Genomic DNA, 15,877 nt, shown 5'->3' on the forward strand with positions numbered 1-15,877 from the left:
AAGGAAAGCGTGCTATCTGTAGTGAACCATGTAAATAACTCCAGTAACGAGCTAGTTCTAAGTGCTCATCTACAACTTGAAAGCTTTGTCAGAAAAAAAATAACATTTTTTTCTCAGGATTTATATTTGCACAGCAAAGAGCTGAAAGGCTCCAGGAGAAGTAAGGTAAGGTAACCCCCTGCAAACACTTTCAGCTTAAGGAAAGTAAGGAAAAACAACATTTTAAGCATGTTTCAAGTGGCACTCCAAGATTTAAGACAGCCGCTGATAACAACCAGGGCTCTACACGTGCCTTGCCTCGTGGTTTTCAGACCGTTAACTCGCCATACATCCCAAAGCAAGAAGGTCAATGCCAAGGTGCAGGTGGTTTTTTCACTTCAGCTGCCTGTCCAAAACAGATGTTTATTTAGTGGAAGAAAAACCATCCAAGTTCAGGCATAACTGAAAAGCTTCCTGATTAAGGATAAACCCATTATCACAACGACACCGCTGACGGGAGACAATTTTCTTTGCGATTTTCTGAACAACTCTGATGTTCAGCCTTCCAACAAGAACGGAGATCTGCAAGTTCTGATGGAAACAGCTACACGGAGGTGAGCAAAGAGACCCTGAAGACCTTGTAGCTGCCTTGTCAAGATTTTACATGAGAAAGAAGCAGACTAAGTGATGGTGTGTGTTAATACTTTAAAACAGAGATCACCTAGCTCTGCAAGACTTTAATCTTGGTTGAAACCTTTAAACCTTTCTACCCTAATGGCAGGTTCACACAACCCACACCAAAACGGTTTCATTTTTTCCTGCCCACTGGCTGCTGAAAGATAATTTAAGTGATGTTATGACAGTACCACGAGACATACACTGACTTTTTCACAGCAGTAACAACGGGATCTAACCTTCGATGGGAGTTAAGCAGAGCTGACTTAATCCTGGCTGATACACCGACAGGCACACATGGGAGAGGGCAAATATTGTCATGGAAATTAAATGGCACAAAGCGCATAAGAAGTTATTTGTTGACCCTCTGCCATCAGAAGAGCCATGTCCACATAACAAAGATAAAGTGAACTTTGAATTCAGTATTTCCACAAGTACACCGATATTTAATAAGACCGTATAGGAGAAAGCAGAACTAGGCTTAGACTGCACACGCTTGGAAAGCAGGACTGCCGCAGGAGCCCCTCTCAACGCTCACTCAGTCCCACGGTGTGTTGGTAAGAAGGAAGAAATGCTGAAGACGGATGCAAGTTAAACACTCCAAACCAAAGAGGACATAATAGAGACAGACCGTGGTGCCTTTCCAGGTATCGGCACCACGCACCAAATGCTCAGCTGGAGCTGACCCTGGAGGAATCCTGCCTGAAAGCCCGTGGGCTCGCAAGATGACAGCGATTGGCCATTTTCAACCCTTCACCGTGAATTATTTCTGCAGAAGTTACAGGAAAGAGTTACAAGACAGAGCTGTGGTGATGCCCAAACCCAGGCGTGCAGCTCAAGAACCGCAGGCTCGAGAGCTGATGTCCCAGGTGACATCCGAGGGCTTTGCTCTGCTGTATGGGGACACCATATACCACCGGACAGACACAGCACAAGCCCCACTCGTGCTCCCAGCTACAGCGCACACAGACTCCATCCATCTGAAGCATGATCTGCAAGGTTTGCTAGAAACTTCACGTATAAAACTCTCTCTAATGAAGACGCAACTGTTCTCTTCCAGTATGATTCTGCTGAAGCGCCTGCCGCAGGGAAAGAGGATCGGTGTAGTCAGTGCTCCGCGAGTATTACCGACCATTTACTTGCTGAAGTCTTTTTAGATTGCACAAGGTACCGCTGCCAGGAGCGGCCTACCGCAGCTTTTCAGTGGCCACAAATCCCCCAATGCTCGGTTCGTGCACTGCGTGCCAGAAAGCACAGGGGAAGAGAGGAGTAAATGGGTTTTGTTGATCTCGGGGGATGATGTATTGGGACAGAGAGCAGACTGAGCTCAGAAAAAGCTTCCGACCAGCAAAACTGCAAGTCATAAGAGAGAATGTTTATTGCTGTGTCTTCCAAGAGGTTTAAGAGCAAATTCAAATTTCTCCACATGGAAAGTGGGGAAGAAAGAACTCTTCCCAGCAGAACACAAATTGCATGACTTGTCAGAAAAAGAATAGGGACTTTTTTACAAAGTGATCTTATCAAGCCGATTTTGAATTCGGAATCCAGTAAAACACGAGTAAGTGCACCCAGCAGAACCAGTGCAGTTATTAGAAGGAAAGACAGTGTCTAATATCTATAAAGCCACTAAAAAAAGAAGTTTTAGGAGAACATACAGTTACCAGCAGTAGCACCACAGTATTTTGTGGTCTTAAAAATAAAGTTTTAGTCTGCTCCAAAGAGAGAAGTTCAGGAGTTCAGTTCCTGCCGTACAGTTGCATCACTGCGATGCCACCAGCAGGGCTTCCTGGCTGGAAGTAACCGGCAGTCACGTCGGTTTGGCCTCGGGTGAACAGAAATGCATTTAAGCAAGGATTCCTCTGGATGTTCTTATATGAAACTACTGCAGGACCACATACAATAAAAATATCGTCCATACACAAGGCCAAGTTTATGCTCACGTCCTAGCATTACCAGCAGCTGCTGCCCTTAGCTTAACTTATGCTCTCAGGTTCTTTCAGTTAAATTTACCTGAAGATAAAAGCATACTGCACCTACCAGAGAACCAGCACACAGAATCTAATCCTGGTGCGTGTTTTTTTTTTTATACTTCAGTAAAAAAACTCTTGGAGTTTCAACAAAACTCACGTAAGTACATAACCTAGCTGGCTAAATAATTTCATGCACACTTCCTGAAGTTGCAGCATCTATAGGTATATACTTGGTTTTAACCAGACAAATTCACATTAATTTGAGAAGAACCAGGAAGTTTACCATGCACATTTATAGTCACACCATACACTTCTTTAGAAGAGTCAACAATTAGCTATTACAAAATTAAATGACATCTCAATATCTAAAAGATACCCAGCTCCTAAACAAGTGTCTTAACAGGGCTGTCATTTCCCCTATGAGGGGATACGATCAAGTCACAGCCACCGCATAAGCTTTTAAACACGTTACACCATGGCTACAACAGCCAACACAGAAATACTTCTGCAGGAGAACAGCAATCCAAACCACGCTTAGCGACACAGGACATACTACTTTCCTGCTTTGTTCTAAAAGCAGAGGAAGGACAATACACTTGACCACGTCTCCAAGCCCTGAAGAGCGATGCATTAGGGTTCTAGCCATCACAACAGGAATCACCTCTGGTATGCGTCCAAACGCCAACACAGAGCATCAGCTAAGTATCAGCCTCAGCTCCAAAACTCGAGGACCACCATGAACAAGCCGTGGCCAGTGGACCTCTGCACGGCTGTCCAGTCAGCTTAGCATGGACCTCGTCACCTGCTTGCCCAGCCTGCGTCTCGCCAGCCTGCTCATAAGGATACGCTGGGGAAACCACACCAAAAGCCACGTTAAAGGCAAGGTACGCACCGCCCACTGCTCCGTCCTCCTCCACAGAGCCGGCCGTCTCATCACCTTGCTCAGCAACAGCTTCCCTTCTGCAAATGAACACTGGCTGTTCCCCCTAAAAAACCCGTCGTCTTCTACTTGCGCAAGAAAGCGGCTTCCAGGAGTGTTTGTTCCATACCCTCCCAAGGACCCAAAGAAGGATGACCAGGCCTATTTCCCCACATCCTCCTCACCCTTTCGAAGACACGTGACATTTTCCCTCTTCCACTCACAGGAACCTTCCCCAGTCACCACAGCCCCTTAAGGACAACAAAGAATCGACTTGCAATTGTGTTGGCCAGTTCCTTCAGCAGACCAGGAAAATCTTTTATTTACACAGCAAAGCAGGAAGCCATTCTAATGGCCTGAAGTTGAACTAAATACTTAAACACCAATCCACACGGGGCCACAGCAGATCTTGATGGACCTTCTTTGCGGCTAACTAGCATTCCAACATCCCAGGAGGCTGCTTTCCCATTCTCCATGATGCTTGGGACTCCAAGAATAAGAGGAGTTTCCAGGTATTTAGTAACCTGCAACACGTTTCCACAAGCCCATGCAAGCCTTCAGCACCCACAAGTTCCTGCAGAAGCAAGTTCCACAGCTTACATCTCCTCCCGTGCTCTCCAAACATAAGGCTAGCTTGCCACCCCTTGGCTTCTGCACTGAAGCAGAGTGAACGCTGCCTCATTGAAGGCTTTTTCTTTAAAAAAAAAGCCCCAAAAACTGTATAATCCTACTGCCACAGCTATCAAGTGATAAGCTGAAATGCTTAGTCCTCCATTTTTTCATCTCGACTCAACTCCACAACAGCAACACTGCTCTAGCTTTCTATAAAGCAGAGTTTCGCAGAGTCTGCAGAACCTAAGTGATAGGTATGATTATCCAACGTCTCACATTTTATTTGAAAGGCTACTCAATAACAGTGAAAGTATTTTCAGTATGTCCTACTGAAGCTGCCTCATTTGGACACAAATTCAGATCAGACTCTGAGAAGATCCCACAGCTGGTTACAGCAGAGATGTTTTAAAGACACAGGAAGAATTAGACCAAATGTCTTGGCTGTTCTTGGCCCTCTGTTGTTACTCCTCCATACAGTTTAAGCTAACCACATAAGCAGAGAACCCGACAATCACAGAAAAAAACAGATAGATCGAGCATCCGCTTCTGGTGTGTTTTAAGGTGTGTTTTCTGGTGTGTTGCATTGTAGGCAACAGATGCATATGCAGAATTGAACCAAAAAGCCACAGGATGATCTTCATCCAGCACTGGCATATTTGGGCCGTAAGACCCACCTGTTACATCTACATTATTATAGTTTTAACTCTGCTCAGGAGAGCACTCAGGATGCCGGTCTCTGCTTCCCAGGCTTCAGCTCACCTTCCAGAGCAGCTAGTGGAGAAGGCAATGGATTCCCTCTGGGCCAAGCCAGAGGAGCACCTTTTGGTTCAGAGCACATCCAGTACGCCACAGGCAGCAGCGACAGTTCAGCCCCCTGGGTCAGACCAGAGCTACCTCGATGCAAAACCCTGCAGCAGACACAGGACTGATATCAACTCCTCGCCACCGATTTCTCTCCGCAGGGTGATTTTATCACTCCATGCCATTTGCTGATGCAAACGGTGCACAAACATGCAGACTTTGAACCAGAGGTTTTAAACAGTATTTGAATTTCCCTCTTTTTGTAGAAAAGGCTTGCATGAAACCCAGAATCCAACTACATTTTAGTAAGAGACGATTCTTCCATTTCTTTAGGATACTAGGCAATGTGCTGGTTGCTACACAATGGTTAGGTTCATTTAAACCATCTTCTGCAGATGCTGCAAAGACCATATCCGGGAAACAACTGGCTTTTGTTCTCAAGCATTCTCACTTGGAAAAGCCTTGCACAAAAAACGCTCAAGACACGCTTGCACATCTACATTTCTCAGCTGATTTGAAAGGAGACCACAACTTTTGCAGAAAAGCCATTTCAATGCTCTTGCAGCTTTAGAGATGAGCTCACTCAAGGAAGTCTGCACGATAACTTCAAATCCTGCCTTGCTAAAATAAAGTTAATGAGAGACAAAGCAAAAGCGCATCTGAGCTCCCCATTAAAATTAATATCTAAACTACATTTATTGTTTTAAATAAAAATAGAAGTAAACACATTCAAGATCCTTCAGTACCGTTGAAGTTTCCTACGGGAACACAGAACGAGGTGAGCAGTTGCCCAAACCCCCGACCCCGAGCTTGTCGTGCGAGGCACTCGCGGGCAGGGCTGCATCGCTCTGCAGCTGGCGGGGATTCCCCGGGGGCCTGGCACCGCTGCTCTTCGTTTCCTCTTTCGTGCTGCGCTGGGTGCTCCCACACCTGCCACCGCCCTGCTCTGCGGGGGGGAAATAACACTCCAGGATTTTACTGAGTGCATGGACTTGCTGGGACAGACGGACTCCACTACCCTCACACCGAGAGCCAGCCCCCCTCGGGTATCTTCTAAACAAAGCTGTACTACTACTAGTAAAATTAACCACCCCTTAGCACAGCGTTGCATCGTCATCCCCGCAGATCAGCTACAAAGCTGGCAAACGAGCTTACTCGACTCCAGCCACAGCAAGTACAACTCATCCAAAGCAGCGGGTACACGTGCGTGTAATAACTCACAGGGATTTTGACGCCTTAAGAAGTTAAAGTTCCTATCAGGAACACAGGCTATGACTTGGAAATTAGTTTTTTTTAAATGGCAGGCAAATAACTGGATTATTGTGACTGGAAGAAGGACAGATTCTGTAGTATGGTGGTTTGCTACAGCAGTTAAAGTGGATTACCCTTCCACCTCATCCTTTCCAAATTCTATTTCCATATCAGAACCAATTCTTTAAGCCTCCACTTGTCTCTTACAGATTCCCAAGATGAGTTTAAAGCAACTTTAAGTTCACTACTAGTTCTGGCATCCAGAAGAGCAGATATCAGAGAACACAATCCATGCTGGGCCAAAACGGAGTTCACATTTGCAGAGCAACTGCTGACTTTACAGTAAAGACCTTAAAAAAAAAAAAAAAAAACCTTGAAAAAATGCAGGAAAAATACATCCAAGTGCTGTGGTCGATAAAAGACACGTATGAGTAAGTAGCAAAGAAAAATGCAGTTCTCTACTAACATGTGACAAAGTTGGTGCCAACTTTTGTTCAGCCTTGTGCAGCCACGAGTCTATTTCTCTAGAAACGCTGCCAAGGTATTTTCCTGGCTAGCAGAATCGTAGATAACATCACGTGGCAGAAGGACACCGTAGAGTGGCTCGGTCACCAGAGCAGTGGCTACCAACCGCACTACGCCTGTCCCGCAGCGGTCTCTGCAAAAGCATTTACCAGACAGACCGACCTTAGCCACTGCTTCTCGTCCTCAGTGGAAGAAGTCTTGTACGTAGACACAGACTGAGAACAGGGAACGAACCTGTGGTAATACCTAAGGGATGAAAAAAAAAACCACCACCAAAAAACTAATACACAGCAACAAACAACCCCCTCAAAAAAAAATTAATAGGAAGCATCACCAGCTTCAACTATCAGCTCATTTCACAAGCTCTGATTAATCATTGAACCTTCTACAGCGCTACCTCGTTCAACACCTTGCTGAAAAGTCAGTTCTCAGCTTCACCAGGAAGGGCCTGCTGCGCTTCAAATCATTCTCCAGATTTTTTCCGATGGAGCGATCAGAGCTCTGAAGGACTGGTGAAATGAAGAAATCCATCTCAGGCATCACCCCGTACTACTCTTCTCTCAAAAACCAATCTGCAAGCACACACAATTCAGCTCTGCCAACCCCGACGCTGAAAAGCTGTAGCTGGGCACCTGAAATACGCAGTAGTAAAAAATAACAGCATCGTCTGCCAGGCTGATCAGTCCCTCAAAGTGATGTTTTACAGAATCCTCTGGATTTCTGTGTAGTTTTGCAGCAGCCTTGGAACCTCTGCAGATTTTCAAGTTTCAGCAAATGGACTCAGGCACTTGGAGACAAGCGGGCAACTTCTACAATTTGGATCCTTCCACCTGCTCTTCACATACATCTTTTAACAGAAAGCAGGGAAAACCGGCACCCCTCAGGCACCCCTCAGGCACCTTACGCCATCACCCCCCAGGAAATTGCACCTTAGTGAAAAGGACAGTCCTAATAAATGGCATGCTTCTGCAAGTTGACTTTATTTCCCTAACAAAGCAGCTTTCTACTGGATTTTGCCTTTTGACCTCACTACATTATCTTCTGTTTGACAAAGCAGATGGGCCTGTGAACACCAGATCAGATCGTTTGTTTTGTGCTATCAGGTTCAGAGATGGCAAGTCTTTTCATTTTAATTCTTCAGTTGACAAGTGATGCAAACGAACCCCTGCAGCAAGAGAGAAACCAGGTTCACATCACAAGAGCTGCACAGTAACTGCCAGCATCACGACAGGACTCATACTTGGACATCTACGCCTTCAGAGATGTCCACTGCAACACATTTAGGCTCCATCTGCTTTCCCAAGGGCATTCTCGCACTGGATTCCCACCCTCCAAAGCCAAAGTAATCAGTTTGACCCAGCAGGAAACCAGCACACAGGAAAAGACACGGCTGCAGCAGCTCCCCCTCACCAACAGGTAGCATAAAAGGCTGCATTTCGCGTTCCCAGATGACCCCGATGATCTGTAGAGCCCATCTCCAGCAAGAGCACTCAGCCCACACGCACGCAGCCCCTACGCCTCGGTACTCAGAGGCTGTAGAGCAGAAAGCTGTTTTGTCAGGTCACACACAGGGACTTCCCATGAAAAACAAACACCAAATTTCTTTAAACTTGGCACACGGCAGCGTACGCTTTCCTCCACGCAAACAAAGCACAAAGACAGCCTGTTCATGGCTTCTGTCCAGCAACGGGGCTTCTTGCCTGGATCTAAGCAGGTCACTTAATGCACCACAACAGCCCGCTTGCTGCCGTACTCCGTCATACAGCGGACAGCAGCAGGAAGATGCACGGAGCCTTCGGCTCTGGTCCCTCTCCGTTTTGGAAAGCTGCATCACAAGGACCACATTAAACACAAGCAAGAGGAACAGCAACAACTCTGAGACCTGAGCAGTCAGAACAAAGCACAGGACTTCTCTGCTGCGGGACCAAAGTCCCGCTGGCTCCCTTCAACCACAGCGAACATCAATTCAGTAGGGCAATGATAATGCTTTCCCAAATCAGACTGAAGCAAGTACTACTGCATACTTGTTCTCATCTGCCCGCAGCAGCTTAACAGGCATCAGTTACAGCTTTCTGATAACCACCAGCCCGTCACAGCCATGTGTTCCAGCTCAGCATAGCAGGGCACTGCGCAGGGACCAGCCCGGCTGTCCGCACCGTGAGGTTCACGTGAGGTCCCTGGCACAGAGCTGCCTGCCAGGTTACAAACTGAGCCCAGGCACCAGTTTACGGTGCAGCTCAAGAATTAGCACAGGCCAGCCTGCCAGAGGCAGCCTGACCACAATCATCCAGTACAAAGGATGGAGGCTCAGCAGTACGGATACACACAGACCCTGCGAGATGGCCTTCAGGCCAGAAAAAAAAGCCCTAAAAATCTGGAGTCTACCAGTACAGATGTGATCCACCTGTTCTAGTCTTCAGCAGAATATACAGCTGTCTATATGAAACATGAATTTTGAGAAACCATCTCTTCTCTCTAGACACACTGTCCCACAGGCACGTCCCTGCAGTTTGGTTGCTCCACCACTGTCTCTGAAGAGCATATTCCAGGTTAAGACGTATACAGTGTATTTATCTTAATATTGTGTACTATTATCTTAAACTTGTGTACTATACAGTATCAGCTTCTTACCTTAATGAAGCTTTTTACTTGAACTGCAGGGACACCCAGCAATTGTCCCAAGAAAAGTCACAAGTTAACAGTCATCTGCAGCTGCAAATCTACAGAATGAGCCAGGAAATAAGAAAAAGGTTGTTTATCAACAGTAACTTCCTCCCTGAGCGCACTGCCCGCGCGGGGCACCCTTTCCTTACTTCACACTGCAATTCTGCTCCAATTAATGGTCCTATACATCCAAGAGCAAGCGTAGCTTGAGTCCCACTGAATCCACCTTGTCCATACACCTACCGACGTCCTTCCACCGAATGGAAAGGCCGTGCTTCTGTTGCTTACCACCCTGTTTCCAGCTAACCCTGAGCTACTACAACAGATGAAGCTAATTCAAGTAGACATTACCTCGGTGCTCTCCCCACATCCCCATCACCTCCCTTGCTCTGGAGGACACCTGATCCCAAATACCTGGTCAGGAAGACTGAACTGGCACGAAGCCAAATCAGCACCACAATAACGACGATGGGTTTTTGCTGGTTTAGCTCCCCGAACCACCTACGAGCACCAGCGGTGAGGTGACAGACAGAGCGAGGAGGCAGAGGGGGGGGGACAAAATCGCCACCGACCATCAGATGCGACGCCCTTAGGCTGCTGCTCGGGGCCCACCGCAGGGCGGGTTGACAGGATGGGCAGGTCTATGGCCACGAGCCCAAGCCCCTTCCCCTGCAGCTCCACGCTGACCTGTGACTATCACGGCTCACGCCACTCCACAGCGACCAGCTTAGAGAGCTCAGCAACTGAACTAACTCTGCAAGAGCGCGCAGAAATGCAACGCTACGCTGAAGACAAAACGGAAGGTTTCTCAAGCTTGAGGAAAGTTTTTGGTTACCTTTCAGGAGCAGAAGAATAGGGTACCCAAGAGCTGCTGCATTTCTTAACGTGGTTTTATAATATACCCTACGAGCTTCAACCACCGGCAGCTGAGAAGCCAATACGAGCACACAAGCTAGGACAAGAATCAAAAGACATTATTTCAAACCAAAAACGCAGGAAAACTTTTTGAAGATTGGAGTTGGAGTTTGACCAGAATATTTTAACATTCCCGCTGAATACACAAATAGAAACGTTTGCCAAACCTGAGGTTTTGGCAAGCATTTACTCATCTTTCCCTCATCTTGGCTGCCTCTGCCATGAATCTAGGTATGCAACCCAGGGTAATGTGTAACCTTCAGTTTTGATAGTTTTCAGTGCAGCCTTTCTAAATACAAGTTTTAGCCTTTAAGTGGATTCTGGAAGAAATCAGTGGACGAACAGCAGCGCACACAGGCTGAAAGAGATCTGGTCCCATTTATACCCTACACTGGAGATTCTTCCACTCTTTTTTCAAGGCAAATTGTTAAAAAAAAGTTACAGAAAAACATATACAGAGAAGCCAAAGCGTCCCTCCGTGGGATAGCATCTTCTAGTCTTAAAATCATTAACTGCACCATATCTCCTGAAAGAAGAATAGCTATTTTGATGCCCTTCAAACTGTAAATACAAGATCCAAATAGATTATTATTTATGAAAATAGCACTTGCAAGCCTCAGCCACAGATGCCTATTTACATTTGCTTTCTAACCAGACTTTTCAAGTCTTGTTTTAACAGATACCTCTTTCAGAATAGTTATGATAGAACCTGAACTCCTCCCCCTCTCCGTTTGGCAGATTTGAATCCACACTGCAAATACAGATCTCTCAGAAGCATGTGCTGTACTTTCACAATTCAACACTTCTGTTCAGCTCCTGCAGGTTGCACTCGTTTGGTTTCCTCTCTCTCACGCCTGTCCCACTACTCAACTTCCCTTTTCTTTTATCCACCCTCTAACGTGCCTGCCCCGCACAGAAGCTATGGGAAGCCCACCCTGAAAACAGCATGGTAACAAGGACTGTCAGACTGGGAAAGCAGAAGAGAAAAATTCTCCTCTTACAGTTCACGACTCGCTACCTGACCCGAGGCAACGCAGCAGCTCCTACTGCAACAAGTTCTGCTACATGAAAGACGTGAAATAAGGGGGGGGGGAACCCAAACGCCAACCTTGTGCATGTCACTTGCTTGCCAACATTATTTACATCCCCGTTAACCGCAGCATTTTGCAAATCCGAGGAGGCAATCCCTCCCCCGCAAAGCTTCCCGTATAAATCGGTGCCCAGAAACATGAAGCAACTGGAGAACAGGTCAAAATAAAAAAAACCTGCCTATGCAAGCGCGCGGCGCAGGAACAAAGTTGCAGGCAGAGACAGGCCGGCAGCTCGCACAGCCCGAGCGGCACCTCGCCCCGCACCCGGCCGGCCCCGCACGGCCGAGGCTGCCCCGACCCCCCCCCGCCGCCACCACCACCAGGGCCGCCCGCCGCGCCGAGCTCCGAGCGGGGCCATGCGCGCCGGGACCGGCCGCCGCCGCCCCGCAGGAGGGAGCCCACACAGCCCGGTGCGGCCGAGAGGCCTCTGACCCGCCCCGGCGGCCTCCAGCTCGCCACCGCCGCCCCCCCCCCGGCCGCAGGCCCCGCGTACCGTCCGGGCGGCCTCTGCCCAGGTCCTGCCCTTCTTCCTGCGGCCCTTCTCCCTCATGTCGGACGCGGCGGGGCGCAGCTCACTCCGAGGTATCCTGGGGGCTCCTTCCGCCCGGGAGGGGAAGGCGGAGGGGGCGCGGGGGGAGCCGGGGCGGGCGGCGGCCCTAAACACGGGCGGCCCCGACCGCGACAGCCCCAGCGCCCGCCGCCGCTGCCATATTGGGATCCTACTGTAAAGGGCCCCGGTCATGTGACCCCGCCCGCGTGACTCCACCTACTGTAAGGGCCGCGGGGGCGGAGCCTCCGTCCGAAGAGCCTCGCCCGCCCCCCGCCCTGCGCATGCGCGCTGCCTGCCCCGCGGCGGCTGCCAAAGGGCGCGGCCGCCCCCCACCGCGCTCCCGCCTCTCCCCGCTGCGCGCGCCGGGGCCTGAGGGGAATGGCGGCGGCGGGAGGAGGGCTCTGCTCGCGGCTCCCCTCAGGGCCGCCTCTCCCCCGGGCGGTACAGCGGCCTCCCCGGCGGCAGCGGTCCCGGCTGTCCCCTGCCACCAGCTCCGCTCCCCCGCCGCCACCAGCGGCCTCCGGCTCCTCTTCCTTCCCCTGCGGCCAGAGGCTCCGTCAGCCCCGGTCGCCCGCGCTATGGCAGCCCGTTGCCCTCACGGTCACCAGCCACCCCCCTCGCTGCCTGCGCCCGGGTGCCCGCAGCCAGCGTTTGCCATGGGGCGGCCGCCGCCCTCCCCACGCCCAGCCCCTGCTGCTGCCCACTGCCCCGTCCCGCCAGACACAGAGAGTCTCGGACCCCCGTCCCACTAGTGCCTGCCCCAGCCCACCCCCAGGGCCGCCACGCTCGGCCCCTCGCCGGCCATTGCTGCACGGTTGCAGCACCCAGCCACTCGTGTCCCCTGCTTTGCCCTTCACTACCCAGCCACGCACCGCCTTCCCTCTGCCCAGCGTACCCCAACTAACCTTGCACCATGCAGCCAGCCGCTGCTTAATTGCAGCTGTGTTCTTGTCCCTAGCACCTGTCCCATCCTCTGGCATCGAGCTCCCTCCACTCGGTCGCAGTTAACCAGCCCCCGGGTGCCATCTTCCTCTGTTGGCACCTCCACCCTGCACACATCTGCTCACACGGACCCTGCAGCTCCCCTTGCTCCCTCCTGCAGCCTCCTCCATCACACGGCCCACCAACTAACCACCTTCTCCCTCACGCCGCCATTCCCTGCTCCCACGACAGGCTGTCCCAGCCGTTGGCCGCTCTCCTCCCGCAATGCCGCTCCACACGCTCCCAGTCCCCTTTTGAGCAGAGCTCTCCCCCCGTTCCACCTCATCCTCCAGCATTGCAGTCCGCTCCCATCTTCTCTCAACCCAAAGCCACTCCTGCCCTTGGAAGCCTCAGCAGCTCCCAAGTGACATTCTCACCCCACCCAGACTTGTGATTTTATTTCCATCTTCTCTCCCATGAAAGCAGGGATATCACTGGATAGACAAACTAATGATCACGCTATTTGCAAGCCAGCCCTTGTTACCTACCTGCAAATGATGTACATCTACACAGCATCTCAAATGGTTGCTCTTTCCGTATTGTGGTTTCAGAGAAAAATGAGCAGCTTCTCACGGTGTGCAGCATCATATGTTCCTGTTTCTATGGGAAGAGAATGTGGAAAATTGTAGTATGTGTCTGTGTGGGAAAGCCACCGCCAGTGGATACCATGCCAGGGACACGAGAAAGTTCAGGCTGGTGTCCTTAGAGGTGTTTGTACACCTCAGGTCTCGTAGCACCTTCGGTGGGCTGCACGCTTGTGTGCAGCGGCTGGACAGCAAAGCCAAAACAGAGTAATGGGCATCAATGTGCAGCGCAAATGGTCGTACAAGACAACGTTGAACTGAGCATCAAGGGAAAGGAGCAAGTTCTCATTATGAACCAGTCTGGGGAAAAATCACTCACCGAGGCTGTGAAAGAGATGAGCCAATCCAGGATCTAGGACTCGAGGCCACTTCTCCACCTCACAAGGGAATCTTAAACTGACTCCCAGAATTACAGCTTGCTTATTTTACTAAAAGGCGATACAGTACATGCTGCAACCCGTGACGTTAGAGCAGCTTTCAGCATTTGGAGAGGGGCTGTTTATCAGGGAGTGTAGTGACAGGCCAAGGGGCATGGCCTGAAGCTGCAGGAGGGGAGATGGAGATGGGATGTGAGGCAGAAATCCTTCCCTGTGAGGGTGCTGAGGCCCTGGCACAGGGTGCCCAGAGAAGCTGGGGCTGCCCCTGGCTCCCTGGCAGTGTTCAAGGCCAGGTTGGATGGGGCTTTGGGCAACCTGGGCTAGTGGAGGGTGTCCCTGCCCATGGCAGGGGGGTTGGAACTGGATGGGCTTTGAGGTCCCTTCCAACCTGAACCAGTCTGGGATTCTGGGATTTATCTTGTGAGTCAGGAGGTTGTAGAGGTGTTGGCTGGAAGAGACATCGGGAGGTCTCACCTGCAGCAGCATTAGGCTGGTTAACTGCAGCTCTGTCTGGCCGTGTCCTGAAATCATCCGAGCCTGGAGATCCCCCGCTGGCCAGGGCAGCCTGTGCTCACCTACACCTTCTGGAGGAGTTTCTCCTGCTGTCCAACCTGAACCTCCTGACTGTGGTTGGAGCCACCGCCCCTCGTTATGCCCCAGTACCGAGAGCTGTTTGGCTTCGCAGCCGTCCCTTACGTATCTGTGGGCTGCTCCTGTTTGCCCCCTTTTCACTCAGCCGAGCAAGCCCTGCTCCCCAGCCTCTCCTTGTGCGTCGCATGCCCCAGGACCTCGAGCAGCTTGGTAGCCCTGAGCTGGATCTCTCCAGTTTCTCCCCATCCCACTTGAGCTGGAGGGATCACAGATTAAAACTTTATTCAATGTGAGGCCCCAACAGTGCCAAATACAGGGGGACTGGTAATTTTTCCTCCTGTAGCCAACATGCCACTTCTCTGATTTGTGGTGAGGTCGCACTGCCAGCCAATACGTAACCATCTGACGTTTTTCTCTGGCTCCTCATGTCCCCCTGTACCTGGTGAGATGCCTTCATTGTTTCTTGTGGCTTAGTGGTGTTAATAGAATTAGAACAACAGAATTGTTCTATTGGAAGCAGTGTGGCCAGCAGGACCAGGGCAGTGACCGTCCCCCTGTACTCGGCACTGGTGAGGCCGCACCTCAAGTGCTGAGTTCAGTGTTGGGCCCCTCACTCCAAGAAGGACATTGAGGTGCTGGAGCGTGTCCAGAGAAGGGCAACCAAGTGGTGCAAGGTCTGGAGCACAAGTGTGATGGGAGCGGCTGAGGGACCTGGGGGTGTTGAGCCTGGAGAACAGGAGTCTGAGGGGAGACCTGGTCGCTCTCTGCAACTACCTGGAAGGAGGGTGCAGCCAGGTGGGGTCGGTCTCTTCTCCCAAGTAACAAGCGATAGGACAAGAGGGAACGGCCTCAAGTTGTGCCAGGGGAGGTTCAGGTTGGAGATGAGGAGAAATGTCTTCCCCCAAAGGGTTGTCAAGCCCTGGGACAGGCTGCCCAGGGAAGTGGTGGAGTCCCCATCCCTGGAGGGATTGAAAAGACGTGGAGATGTGGTGCTTGGGGACATGGGTTAGTGGTGGGCTTGGCAGGGTGAGGTTAATGGTTGGACTTGATGATGTTAAAGGTCTTTTCCAACCAAAACACTTCTACGATTCTATCATTCCCACTTTGTCCTTTCCTGCCGTCAGTTACTATCAGATAAGGTTGCTTGCTGCTGTGGCCATGTCATTTGTCATAGAATCATAGAACTGTCAATCCAAAAGCCAGTGATTAATATCTTCCAGCTTATCTGACTTCCAATTTGGAAATTAAATGACCTTCATACAGTAACTTAAGATTTAGAACACCAGGCTTAATGTAAATGATTCTATGATTCTAAATCCTGAGTGGAATAACATGATGTCTCACATCCTTAAGATGAATCAATTGATACATGATTATCTTATGCCACAAATA

The 15,877-nt window shown here is 50.2% G+C and overlaps 1 protein-coding gene across 3 annotated transcripts in view; it reads right to left on the reverse strand.

Annotated features, from left to right (window-relative positions):
- Positions 1–12,125, reverse strand: part of ASXL2 (ASXL transcriptional regulator 2) — a 128,151-nt gene extending 116,026 nt beyond the window's left edge. For 2 of the 3 annotated variants that reach the window (XR_008576272.1, XM_054819364.1), the window contains exon 1: positions 11,896–12,125. Coding sequence is in view for 1 of the 3 variants with exons in the window: in XM_054819364.1 (XP_054675339.1) it covers positions 11,896–11,952 (57 nt within the window). In the remaining 2 variants the exon portion in view is untranslated. The remainder of the gene's footprint in view (positions 1–11,895) is intronic. The other variant, XR_008576274.1, reaches the window with a different exon arrangement.
- Between the last annotated feature and the right edge of the window lie 3,752 nt (positions 12,126–15,877).

This window comes from Grus americana, chromosome 3 (genome assembly GCF_028858705.1).
Source record: "Grus americana isolate bGruAme1 chromosome 3, bGruAme1.mat, whole genome shotgun sequence".
In the NCBI taxonomy this organism is placed as follows: Eukaryota; Metazoa; Chordata; class Aves; order Gruiformes; family Gruidae; genus Grus; species Grus americana.